We start from the raw sequence: 13,419 nt of genomic DNA on the forward strand, positions 1-13,419 counted from the left end.
GTTTGAGACCACATTGCAGCCCTGAGCGCCAACATCACAAATGCCCTTTCCTCTTCCCCCCCTTCTTCTTTCCCCCTCCCCACAGGCTTGCCATTCCTCTTGTGGCACCTACAGGGCTCGAAACTTTCCCGTCTTCTCTTTCCTGAGGCGTGGGCTTTAACGGAGGGGAAGCAGCAGTGAGCAGAAGTATGCAGCTAGATTCTGCAAGTAGTAGCTGGGCAGGATAGGTTGGGTGAGCGACCAAGAGGTCGCTACTAGATCGGTGAACCATGCCAAATTTCCGCTAAAGGTTCACCCGAACCAGTGCAAACCGGCTGAATGACACCTCTGGTTAATTTGGCTGCTGTGACCAGCTGATTGGGTGTATTCTTCCTCTCTCAGGATAGGTGGCTATATAGGTGAATATATCCTGCCTCTTTACATGTCCCTCTAAAAGCCAGTGGTGCAATTCTCCTGATTTAGTTCATTACTCTCATCTTCATATAATATAGCTTTTATTTTGGCCTCACAAGTGATCCTAGTTAATTTAGATTATTCAATAAACTACAGTTAAACATGTCATGGATCATTGCAATACAATGTGATGTGTACAAAGTGTATTGTATATATTTTGTTGTGGGAAAGTATTGTAAATGTAAAACAGGAGAAAGAGAATGTGCCATAATTATATACTATGTAGCTCCTGACCCACTGCTTTGCTTTTCTGAAAAGCAGCAATGAAAATGCTATTTAATCAATTGCTTAAATGAGATGTAATTAATGATCAAATAATATGTATAAAGAATTTTTATTATGTCACTGTAGAATAGCAAAATATATTCTTTGCAATAAATTTCAGTGACAGTATTTATAAATTTTTGTGAATATTCACTGCTTTATTCATGATTTTTTCCCTTCAATAATATGTCTTATAGGCAACTAGTTAGGCATTTTAAATATAGAACTGTGTCCTATACTTAATTTAATATCAAGGGAGAGATTTTCTCACAAGTGACTAAAAGGCTATTAAATTCAGGGATTTACTTCATTCCATCCAGAAATATATTCAGTAAATATTAATTATAATAGCTACAATAACAAAAATACAGAAACTTTTAAGTAATTACATTTGTGAACCATAAATAAAATGAGAACAGGAATATTAAATTAAACTAAGATCCTGTGGCTTTAGTCTTAACTGGGCCTTTCCTTTAAAGCTTCCTTTAAGATGGCAAAACCAAAATTGACTGAGATGTGTTCTTCTATTACTTAAATGCTTCCTAAATAAGCATTTGTATAAAACTCTTGTGTAGAAAACAGAGTCACCCATATAATTTTATTTTTAAAAAATCCGAAATAAAATTTTAACTAATGCTCTTGTGTTTGTATATATTATACTATTCATATCTATTCACATTGCCTGTGTGATATACCAAGTATCAAAACAATTTTGCCAAATCAACTTCTAGACCTTGTCACATCAGATACTGATGTAACTTGGAATATCACATAGCAGTACAGTAGGTAAGAAGTTATAAAGCTAGTTTCCAAAAATATACTAATACAAGAACCTTGGTGGCGCAGCGGACTAAAACTGCTGTTAAAGTAGCACTTAGCTGCCAGCTGCCTACAATTACTGCGAGTTCAATTCTCATCAGGCTCAAGGTTGACTCAGCCTTCCATCCTTTCATGGTAGGTAAAATGAGGACCCGGTTTGTGAGGGCAATAAGCTGACTTTGTATAAAATAAAACCGCTTGGGGGGGGCCAAAAAGCCCTACTAAGCAGGTATATACAAAAGTATGAAGGCTATTGCTTAATGCATTGTAAGCCGCCCTGAGTCTCCAGAGAAGGGCGGCATATAAATCAAACAAACAAACAAACAAACAATAAATAATACATTTCAGGTGTTTTTGTTTTCTGCACAAAGGTAGGCATAGTTATGTTTGAAGTCATTGAAATCAGAATAAGTATTTACCATAGTCATTGTAAAAAATTTTGCACCTAATTTTACTGTAGTTTATTGTAGTTTATTATATTGTGGTATGTTTCTAGCTACATCTTTCATACATTCAGAAACAACCGTCTGACATTGTTACTTTTTTTAAAACAGATTTCCCCCATTTTTTGATGACAACCCATTTGGAATATATCAGAAGATTCTAGCTGGTAAAATAGATTTCCCCAGGCACCTGGATTTATATGTAAAGTAAGTGAGCTTACTTTAAAAATGACTTAATTTTATTTATTTTTTATTTCAGCATTATTTTTAAAGTAACACTGCAGAGTGACTATAACCACAAATCCTCTCCCCAGTCAGATTGCATTGCTAAATTTAGCATTCAACCTTGAAACATAGTGTTTTTAATTTTTTAAAAAAACCACCAATAATAGCAGAGTTGATCATCTGAAAGGCTTATTTCAGCAGTTTGCAATTATATCCTATTTCAGTTTTCCCAAAACCTGACCATCATGGCCTCAGCTGTTCAGGTGACACCACCTTATCAAGTATGAAGTGTATGAAGTGTAAAATCTAAACCATAGTCATAGCTCTATCACAACAAAATTCCAAGCAGATACTTTACAACAAATGGGAAAGAGAAGCACTTTTTTTTATACCAACATCATGGATTCTTCCACTTCAGCTAACTCAGCAGTCCCCAACCTTTCTGGCTTGGTGGTCCAGCATGGGTGGGAGGGATCAGCGAGGTGGTTGGCTGCCTTTCTGAGAGGAATTTTTCAGGGGGTGTTATCTTTTACTTGTGGGATACCTGAATGCCGATAGGCAATCGGGGGAGGCTCCTTTCTTGTCTCTACACGGTTTGTTCGCTCATGGGAATCGAGCTGCCAATCTCAGTGGTGCGCAGGCCCAGTGTCTTACCGCATGACCCACCGCTGCCCGGGAGGGGGGATAGTTCCATGTGAATGGCAGGTGCGTTCATAACTACATTTACACAAGCCAAGCATCCACCACTTGTGTGGCCCAGTTTCAAACTGGCCATGGCCAAGTAGTAGGGACCTCTGATTTTCCTTAAATATTTTCTTAAATATCTTTGCATACATCAAATATCTCCTACAATTATTCATTTTGTGCAGTGCACAAATTTAATTTATTCTGTTTCATTATTAATTATCTTTTACATACTTTGGTATTACTATATCACCTGTAAACCATAAATTACATTGTAAATATACCTGTGTTAGCATGCTAACCAAAACAACAAGTGCAGAGAAGATTACCTTTATTTATTTTGATATTTTATATGGTTGTGCATCATAAACAAGCCTCGTTTATGAGGCTTGGTGGCTAATAGCCAGTACAATATATATATATAAAGCCAACAAAAAATAAACCTAATAAAATGATAAAGGCACATCACACCAAAAATATGTCAAATAAATCAAACGTTTCGGTCTTCACTAAAATCTTGGCCCAAAGATCTGCGAGGAAAGCCAAGTCATCATGGGCTTGCAGAAGGGCAATAGGTCAGAATTTGCATTCCAAGTATTCCATGATAAATATCTATTTGCTTCACCACCAGTTCTGGCAGAAATGTTTTATGTGTATGATGAAGAGATCTCCTTTGAAGGCCTCAAGGCATGTATCCCAAGTTTTTGGGAGAACGTTAGTAATTCTAATACTTGGGGGGGAAATGCTTTGAGTGTTTTTTTTTTTACTCAAAAGCAAATCAACCTTCTAAATGATTTATAAAAGTCTACTACATAAGCTCTGTAGAGCTGAGTATACATCTTACCTATTCTAAACAAAACAAGAAGCCCTGGATAAATTAGGGTGTTTTTTTCAATCATATCTTCCCTTTAATTAAAGTTTTAATTAAATTTTTAAGACACCAGACCTAGTCATCTTGTTTTTGTGCTAGTTTTGGGATAGGCGAAACAAAGTAGTTGGCCTCTCTCATCAAATTTGTGCTAAATGTACTATAGTTCTTGTTATTTCTGACAATGATTTTCTTTGGCTTTTAGCCAGATACTTGATTTTGAACATTAATGCCCAGAATTTTCAGTTGGAAGGCTTTGGAACTTGTTGATTGAATTTAGAAAAATCTAGGCCCAACATATGTAGAAAACAGCAAATTGGGAAAATATATCTGGGAGAATTTAAAGTTTCATGGAAAACATAGGTGTCAGGGTTCCAAGTAATAATTCCATAGAAAGCAGAACTCTGAGGCAGGCAAGTTCCTCAAAGAACAATTTTATTAGAGATATCATATTGGCACAAGCTGATGAAAACTGACCTGAAAGTTCCTGCGGTTTTCACCTGATTAAACAGTGAAAGTTCCCCCTTTCCACAAACAATCAGTCACATTGTCCAATCAAGATGCTGGCTGGTTGCATGGTAACCGGACTCCTCCTCTCCCCAGCCACCTGTTGGAATGTCCTTGGTTCCCACAGGAAACTATTTTGTTTTGACTACAAACACCCATCTAACTATGTTCCCCCCCCCATCCTTTCTTCACACTGTGGCAACCCTGAAGCCTCCAAAATGGCTCCAGTTAGGTTCACTTCAAAGTTGACAATAGGTTGAAGTCCACCATCTAAAGCAGGGGTGGGCAACTATTGACCCTTTACAATGGGTGGATTTCAACTCCCAGAATTCCTGAGCCAACCATGCTGGCTCAGGAATTCTGGGAGTTGAAGTCCACAGGTTGTAAAAGGCCCATAGTTACCCACCCCTGATCTAAAGTCAGAAAATTTATGTGTAATCCTTGTCACTTTCAAATGGAGCTCAATATCAGTTCATAGTTTCACCTGGTATTATGTCACAGCCATCTACTCTAAAAGAAGGTGGTACGCTGCTAGTGATGTCTCACAATGAGAATCAGCGCAGGCAATTTGTTTATGCAATATTCCCATAGCAATGTGTGAAGAAGCCATTGCATACAGATACAAAGTAACTTGAATTAAATCTTGGAAACTAAGACAGACAAAAGCGTACATATTTCAGGCATTGGTGTTAATATTCAGAGGAACAAGTTCAGAGTGATAGCTTGTATATATTCCATTTTAATTGAAGAATCAGATTTTCATTAGGCCTTATTTTCATATTAGAATTTACCTGGTTAATGACGAGGGATTTTACATAACAACTAATGAATTGCAAAAGAAAGTGGGGATGTCTGATCATGTCATCCAAGTTCTGGAATAGTAGGTGAAGCTTGTTAAACAGGAATACATTTTTGTGTATTTTAAGACACTTTGGTACAGGTTGTTCAAGGTACAAATTTAAAAGGCATGGAATTCCAAGACTTATTTTTTATCAATTGTGGGAAAATTTCTCAGTAGGAATAAAATTCTTAGGCAGAATTATTTGTACTGCTTCCAGAGGCTTCTAGATGAACAACTTTGCATGTATAAAAAAGGCGTAAAGGTTGCCTTACTGAAGGGCCCCTACCATACTGTGAATTTGTTCATTTAAGAAGCTTTCTCAAGATTATACTTGTTTTCCTAAACTGTGAAAGACATGGTAAGCAACTAGCTTAATTGCTTAAGAACTTTGCAGTTGTTTGGAACTATAAAAAGCCTCTGGGGAATTTTATGCAGTTCCAGTTAATATCCAGAACTTGGAAAAGAAAAGTTCCTGAAAATTTGAAGGTAGAATGGATATGATCTGACTTTTTTTTTTTTTTTTTTAAGGAATCCTGGAAGCAAAATCAAACTTTTTATATTTTTGCTTAACTTTATAAGCAAAGATTTAACAAAATGAAAGTCCTCTCTGGAAAAAGATTATATATTAACACATCTACAGATAGTCTGTGGAGCTTTAAAGATCCATTTAATCAGGCCTTATAGTTTATAAGACATATTATCCTTCACACATGGTTTACGCAATTTAAGTTTCTGCCAGAGATAGGTGGATTTATTTCCTCCTGCCTTCTCAAAGTTATTGCTGGTCAGTTCAGTATTGGAAACATTCTATAGGTATAATTTCTTCAGTGAAAAGATAACCATACAAATTTTATTTTTTTTAAAAAAAAATCTCATCTTTCCTTATTTGTCCAGGGATCTTATTAAAAAGCTTCTTGTGGTTGACAGAACAAGACGACTAGGAAACATGAAGGTATGCTTTAATGAAAAATCTTCCACTACCTCAGTTCATTAAGGAAACATTTCTATACTCAACAAATTTCAAATTAAGGCACGGTGTGGGAGGAGGATCATGTTTTCATTATAGTAAAACTACAAATCTCTGAACCAATGAATTACTGTTTTGTATTTGACAAGCATCTAACAATGTGATGTTTTCACTTTAAATATAAAATTGAAATAAGTTTTCAAATTTTCATGGTACAAAGGTATGTAGTGATCTGCATCTGGTGACCTTGGAATGGAATTTCTAGTCAGCCCCTTTTCTTCAAGTAATTTTTTAATGTATACTACATAGCCAATCAGAAGAACTAAATTTCAATATTATTAATACTGTGGATTTCAGGCATGTAAGCCCTTTGCCTTAATCCTTGATTCTTATATTTAGATACAATTAATACTGATAAAACATGTCACAAAATAATTGCAAACTTAATTGACATACTTGAGGCATGCTTCATTGCAGTATAGTAATAGCTTGGTGGAATCTACTGAGCTTACTGAGCACTGAAGCTTGCAAATCCCCTTTGTATAAGCAATACTAAAGTCACATTACTTCATTTTTCTTTATCTAAAGAGATTCGGTAACATGTAAACCTGTAAATCTTAAGGACAGAGTTATGTCTCACTGTATTTTTTTTTCATCCAGTACATTTGGTTCTGGACCCAAGAAAAACTCAAGTAGATAAAGTCACCTAATGTGATTTATGTGAAATAGGACATTCATTGTGAAATCTGACATAGAAACAATTTCTAAACACAGAATTGGGACAGATAGATGGAGAAAGAACTATATTCTCTATGTGTAAGATAGCACTTTAGCCCTAACAGTGACACCTAAAATTGGAATGTGGTCAGTGTCAAAGGGGCTGTTTTATTTGAGATCCATAATATCTGCTAAAAAAGGATAAAAATTGGCAAGATAGTAGACACAGCATTGTGAAGCAAGCCTTGTTCCTTTTGACTATGCTTGCAGTGTTCATGTGTATACAAAGCAGGTGGGGTACTTGGCATCACAACATTCTATTTTCCATCTTGATAATGTTGATATTTATACTGTCTACAGACAGTATACTGTCTATAGAAGTTCCTGGAAATCCAGTATTTTTTTTCAGTACCAGAAAAATTGGTCAACTAGAACAGTGTGCATTAGACGTATGTTTTCAGACTACATATGATAGAAATCAGTGTCCATTTCAGTATATCGAATTTATGCCACAATATTTTTAGGAACTTATATTAAATAAACTTTTGTTTTTCCAAAGAATGGAGCTGATGATGTAAAGAGACACCGATGGTTCAGGTCTATAGACTGGGATGCTGTACCACAGAGGAAATTAAAGGTAAAGTACCATGAAAACAGATTCTGCTTGGGAAGATATACATTCAAGAAATATTTACTGCATTTAATTATCATGGAGGAGTTTGTATTTAAAAATCTATGTGAAAGACCTAATGTGGCCTATTCCTATCTCATGCTTGAAGATAAAATGTTTACATAGGGGCCATTCTGATGTCCCATGTACATTTGCACTTCAGGTTTTTCTTTTGAATAGCCAGAAGGCACAGCTTCCAATCTACCCATTCATGGTGGAATAATTTATCCAAATGCAGGAGGGAGATTATTTTTAGAGTATTGCTACACTTGGAATTAGAATACCATGAATCATAGTTTCATCCTGTAATTTTCTACAGGTGGAAATAACATGTGCATATTGCATATAGATGATATGTTTAATTACCAAATTACATATAGATGGAAGAAGCCAGGATAAGAATGCAATCACTGTGTGGCACATCACTACTTAACTATTTCATGATTAATGACAACATGCAGTTGAAGTCAAATAATTATTGTGCCTAATGATGGCCAGCAAGTCCAAGCTTTTATATTAAATCCATAATTTTGAGACCTAATCTTCTTGAGATAACACATCAGTTAGAATATTATTTTGTGTATTTATTATAATATATATATATATTATATATATATATCTCCAGCCTAACTCAATGGAAGCTAGGTGGCTTACAATAAAATCCAAAATCAAAATAACAATCATGTTAAAAGCCAGAAGGGAACTAATGAACCTAATAAAGTTAACAAAATAAGAAAGGCAATAAATAAAATTATCATTGCAGCATTAGATTCCACAGAGATAGTGGAAAAGGTCAGGGTTTTTTTTCTCTTTCCTAAAGACTAAAATGGATTGCATGACCTCTGTTGGATTGTATTTCCTGCTTTGCACAAGCTTCAAAAGTATAACAAGGTCATTAGCACTCTAATGGTAACTTAACTTGAGCCACAGTGGGGCAATAGTTAGAGTGCAGTACTGCAGGGAACTTCTGCTGACTGCCAGCTGCCTGCAAATTGGCAGTTCAAATCTCACCAGGCTGAAGGTTGACTCAGCCTTTCATCCTTCTGACATGGGTAAAATGAGGACCCAGATTGTTGGGGGCAATATGCACTCTGTCAGCACTCTGTATACTGCTTAGAGAGGGCTATAAAGAGGTGTATAAGTCTAAGTGCTATTGCTATTAACTCATGAAGAAGGCTGATTCCTCCCAGCAGTTTTCTGTAGAAGCCGAACAATATGGGGAAAGAGGGCTGGCCATAAATGTATGGCCAAATTTAATCACTCTTCTCCTTATGATCACCACCTGGAACTGTCCAATCAAGAAGTAATGAAACTACTGCAGAACAATGTTTCCTTCTTCCAATTTTAACAAGTGATGCAGTTAAATACAATTCTTGATGGTATGGTAATATGTAGACTTCTAATAGGATCAAGAGGTCTAAACTTCCTTCAGGTACCAATAGAAGTCATCCATAAAAACAAGCAGTTCCATCTCACACTTGGGTATGAAATTTGACTGGAAGGGATCAAGATCTACAGTTCTATAACTCCACAGAGAAATAATATTATTCTTAGATATCTTAAACTCATGCCAGATGCTATTGACAGCTGCTGTGCCATAGAATCTCAAAAAGTAGGATAAAATATAAATTTTAAGATTTACATAAGCTTCACATAAGGTTATATTCATTTACTCAAAACTTATGTTATTGTTTCATTCAGCCTCCTATAGTGCCGAAAGTATCAAATGATGGCGATACATCTAATTTTGAAGCTTACCCTGAAGATGACTGGAACAAAATACCACCAGTACCTCCTAAAGATTTAGAAATTTTCAAAAACTTCTAAATGTGTGATACATCAAATTATTAAGGTATTAGATACTAGTCTTCCAAAAGCACCATATTTATAAACCAGTGTCTTTACAGTCTTAATGTTAAAATCTTTACGTTGTTGCATGTAGTTAATTTATAAAATCACACATTGATATTTTTAAATTAAAAATAGAAAAAAATGCCTTAAGACTCCATGACTGCCTTTTAATAAAAATATAATATTAATACAATGTTCTATAATTATTTTGGCTACTGTGAAGACTAGATAGATTTCTTCTATAGACACAATTGCAACTATTAGATGGCTTTTATTTTGCTTTTTTTATTGTATAGAAATACGTGTAACACTTTGCACATGGTAATTAAGGACCTAAAATCTTATTTTCTGAACTTCAATGAAAAAAGTTAAATATTTACGACAATGGAATGCCAGTACATTGAATATTTATTCTTATCTGTTTGCTAGAAATAGAAAGAAGATTGGTGTGATAGGTGAAAACTGGAAAAGAAGAACAGAAAATACTTCCAAAAATATCTTGAAAATGAATATTACTGCATTATGCATAGATTTTTTTTAAAAAAAAAGACATGTTGTTGAAAAAATTGATACTATTCAGTAGTATAGAATTGGCATTCATTCAGTTAAAAAGATACTGAAGCACCTACTCTGATATGTAGATACAGGGTTATAGGGTTTCTAAATTTGAATTTAGTTTTGTTGTCCCCAAATTTAATTTGCATACTTATTTCATACCCTAGTTGTATAAGTTGATACTAAAATTGTCCTGTAAAGCACAAGTTAGTGTATATTTATATGAACAAATCAGTAAATCTAAAGCACAGAAACTGTGCAAAAATGTAAATTTTTGTATTTTACAGAGTCTATGGTTTTTATTCTTAAATGTTTTCCAAGATGCTGCCTAGAAGTAAAACAAATCTTGAAATGATACATGCTTCAGCATCTTCTATACATTTTATAATTCTTTGTAAAAAGAAATATACATATAGGTTTCGAGAAAATGGTAAAATTTCCAGTGCTTTACATCTCCAGCCATACATCTTGAAAGCTGAAAAATAAAAACCTTGCACAACTTATTGTACTATTCCTCCTTTCAGTGTGCATTATATTTTCTTTTAAAATTATGTTAAAATGCTATGGCTATATATCTTAATTCTTCATGGTTACATATTGTAGTGAAATAAGTATTGTTTTAATGGGATTAGGGTTCTATTACCCTTTCAGGTACCTAAATGTCATCAAAACCAAGATCCCTATCTAAACACAGATGTATACTTGCATGTCCATTATTGAATATTGCAAACTATAGTAGATAAAACAATTTAAGAGCCACAATTGAATGTACAGTGTTATCTGGCATTACCTTTGATATGTTCTTTATATAAGTAGGATTAACTCAGCAATCAATTTAGTGTCCTTTACCATTCGTTTGCCTCAGATATCTATCTATATTGGCATCTGCCAAGCATCCTACCAACATTTAACATTTTAAAATTAATTTAATTAAATGCCTATATACAGACCCATCACACAATTCCTTTTTGGTTTAAGCAACTTTATCCAAAACTGCAGAAAATGAGTGAGAAGTGGCAAGCAAAATAAATTAAAGGTGTGAGTTAAAATAAAGGAGGGGAAAATCTAAATTTATATTACATAGAGAGGAAACTGTTATGTTTTAAAGCAAAGTCTGAATTCCAAAATAATATTTATATCCAAGATATGGGACCTTTTGGTACTTTACATCTGTAGGCATTCTTAGAATATAAAAATAGGTGGGATGGTGGGAGCCCAGTGTTTTATTTGGAAGTTTAACTACCGGTATTTGCTCATTTATGAGGAAGTGTTCTAAAAATTTGTCTCAAGAATTCAAAGAAGACTTTTGCATCAAAAATCTTCTAACCTCTGTATGATCACATTAATTTTTAGGGCATGAACATCTGTGAACCCTTCTGAAATGGGATGTTCTACCTTTTAAACCTCTATAAGTGAGAATAACTCATGCCATTTGTCCTGCTAAGGGAAAAAAAACCAAATATAAGATTATAAAGTCCAGAGTAAGAGTATATATTTATGAGATACTAATATTAAACTAAGGATTGTTGATTTGCATGGTTCAAAGCTAATGCCACTATTAGAGCTTGAGCTTACCCAGCTTCCATATGATCTACCTGTGTATGTTTAGAAGTTGTTTAATATCATTATTACACTAATCACTCTTCTTTCCTTGCTTGATAACACATTGGTTGTAGTCAAAACACTCCAAAAACCTTAGCTGCCACTTTTTGTGGACACTATGTTCTTAAAGTGCACTGTGAAAAATATGAGGAGTAAGGAATGATTATACAGGTAGTTCTCATTTAGCGACAGCCTTGTTTATCTACTATTCCCAGTTATGGCGGTGATTAAACAGTATCTTTACAATTAATCTTCATATTTATGATATTTGCAGTCTATAAAGCAAAGGAAAACTGAAGTAAGATAAACATAGTTGAGATTTCACTTAGCAACTGCTTTGGTTAACGACCGAGTTACTGGTCCCTATTGTGGTTGCTAAACATGGACTATCTATAGTATCCTAATGGTCTTGTACATTGGTGCTTTCGTTTACACAACTTCCTGTCGTTTTCCCATTAGCAAATTAATTTATTCTAGTGGCTGGTTATGTTGCTGATTCCTAATATATTTCATTTGTGTGTCTTACTGAGTAAGCTGAAGTGGGTGAGCCAATAAGCAACATAATTGATACATAAAGCCATTTTTTTTCTGGATAATTTGGTCTTCATGAAATTTTTATGTTATGAATTCAATTGTCCTTTTTTAAAAAAATGCCAAATAGTGTTTACAATCAGTATCATCAATATAATGGTGCACAATATTCAAAGAGTACATCCTCAAACCATCAAAGAAGCTGTTTTTCCCAAAACATTCCTCATGGGTAATTCAAGGACAGGGGTGTCAAACTCAATTTCTATTGTGGCCCTGCAGCGGCCAGCAGAGCTGGCAGCAGAGTTGGACAGTGAGTCAGTTAGGGAAAAACTTGGGCCTGTTCTGGGGCTGGGGAAAGCTTGGACGAGGGCTCTGCATCGGAGGCAGAGAGGGAGCTAGACAGCAGCGAGGCAGAGGAACAGCTGGAGCTTGTTCCCCGTGTGCGCATGCGCAGAGCTGCCAGAAGACAAGAACAACTCAGAAAGCAGGAAATTGCTTGGGAGTAAAGCCACACCTTGGAGGTGATTGGCCCTCCCATAGGAAACAGAAGAGGAGTGAACAGGGAGTGGACTTTTGCAGGAAACAATTTGTTCATTCCGTGTCTCTGAGAGACTCTGTGCCAAGTTTTGCCTTTTGCCTCGTTTAGAAATAAGTTACATGGCAGCTGGCCAAGCGAGATAAGGTGTGCAATAACTATTCTTTTGAAAAACTGTTTGGACAAGCCTTGCTGACTCTGAATGAAAGTAATTCACAGTCGTGTAAATAGAAGCTTTTGCCAAAGATGCTGCATCCTGCTGTTTAAGGGAGCCTAGGTCAGAACAATTACATTGAGGGCTGCATAAGGGTTGTGTTTAACCTTAGGGAATGGGGTGGGCATGGCCAGGGTGGGCATGACCAGCTCAATGTAACTTGTGTCGGTGCCTGTGGTGGCCTGAGCACTCTGCCAGTGAAAATGGGCTCCAGAGCTCTCAATTTGCCTGTGACGGCGTCCTGCAACTCTTCCAGCAAAAATAGAGCTTGGGAGGCCTGCCCGCGGCCCTCTCAAGCTCCTTTTTGCTGGAAGAGTCACCATGGGCCATTTCTTCAATGTTTCCAGGGTGGCCCCAGGGGCCAGATCTAAGCACCCCACAGGCCAGATCAGACCCCTGGGCCTTGAGTTTGACACCCCTGTTCAAGGACTTTTCCAGGGTGCTTACAGTATGCATGTATTGCTTGCTTCACTTGCATTCCCAAAAGGAGTAGAATTAATATGCAAGGGGTCCCTCAGTGCTTTTCTTCAGAATAGGAAATGATATTTCTGTACCATCAAACATTACCTAAGTAGTGAACAATAATTATAATCATGCCAATAGGAGAAATGTGCATCTAAAAAATAACCATATTGAAGAATTAAAATATAAAAACTGCTAAAGGCCAAATCAC

At 35.7% G+C, this 13,419-nt stretch overlaps 1 protein-coding gene across 1 annotated transcript in view; it reads left to right on the forward strand.

The window, feature by feature from the left end:
• Positions 1-10,365, forward strand: part of PRKX (protein kinase cAMP-dependent X-linked catalytic subunit) — a 57,394-nt gene extending 47,029 nt beyond the window's left edge. The window contains exons 5-9 of the mRNA XM_060686665.2: positions 2,091-2,186; positions 5,999-6,056; positions 7,348-7,425; positions 9,160-9,310; positions 9,739-10,365. Coding sequence (XP_060542648.1) covers positions 2,091-2,186; positions 5,999-6,056; positions 7,348-7,425; positions 9,160-9,285 — 358 coding nt within the window. The 3' untranslated portion in view covers positions 9,286-9,310; positions 9,739-10,365. The remainder of the gene's footprint in view (positions 1-2,090; positions 2,187-5,998; positions 6,057-7,347; positions 7,426-9,159; positions 9,311-9,738) is intronic.
• The last annotated feature ends 3,054 nt before the right edge of the window (positions 10,366-13,419 follow it).

Source organism: Pantherophis guttatus, chromosome 5, assembly GCF_059756535.1.
Source record: "Pantherophis guttatus breed Tessera chromosome 5, ASM5975653v1, whole genome shotgun sequence".
Lineage (NCBI taxonomy): Eukaryota > Metazoa > Chordata > Lepidosauria > Squamata > Colubridae > Pantherophis > Pantherophis guttatus.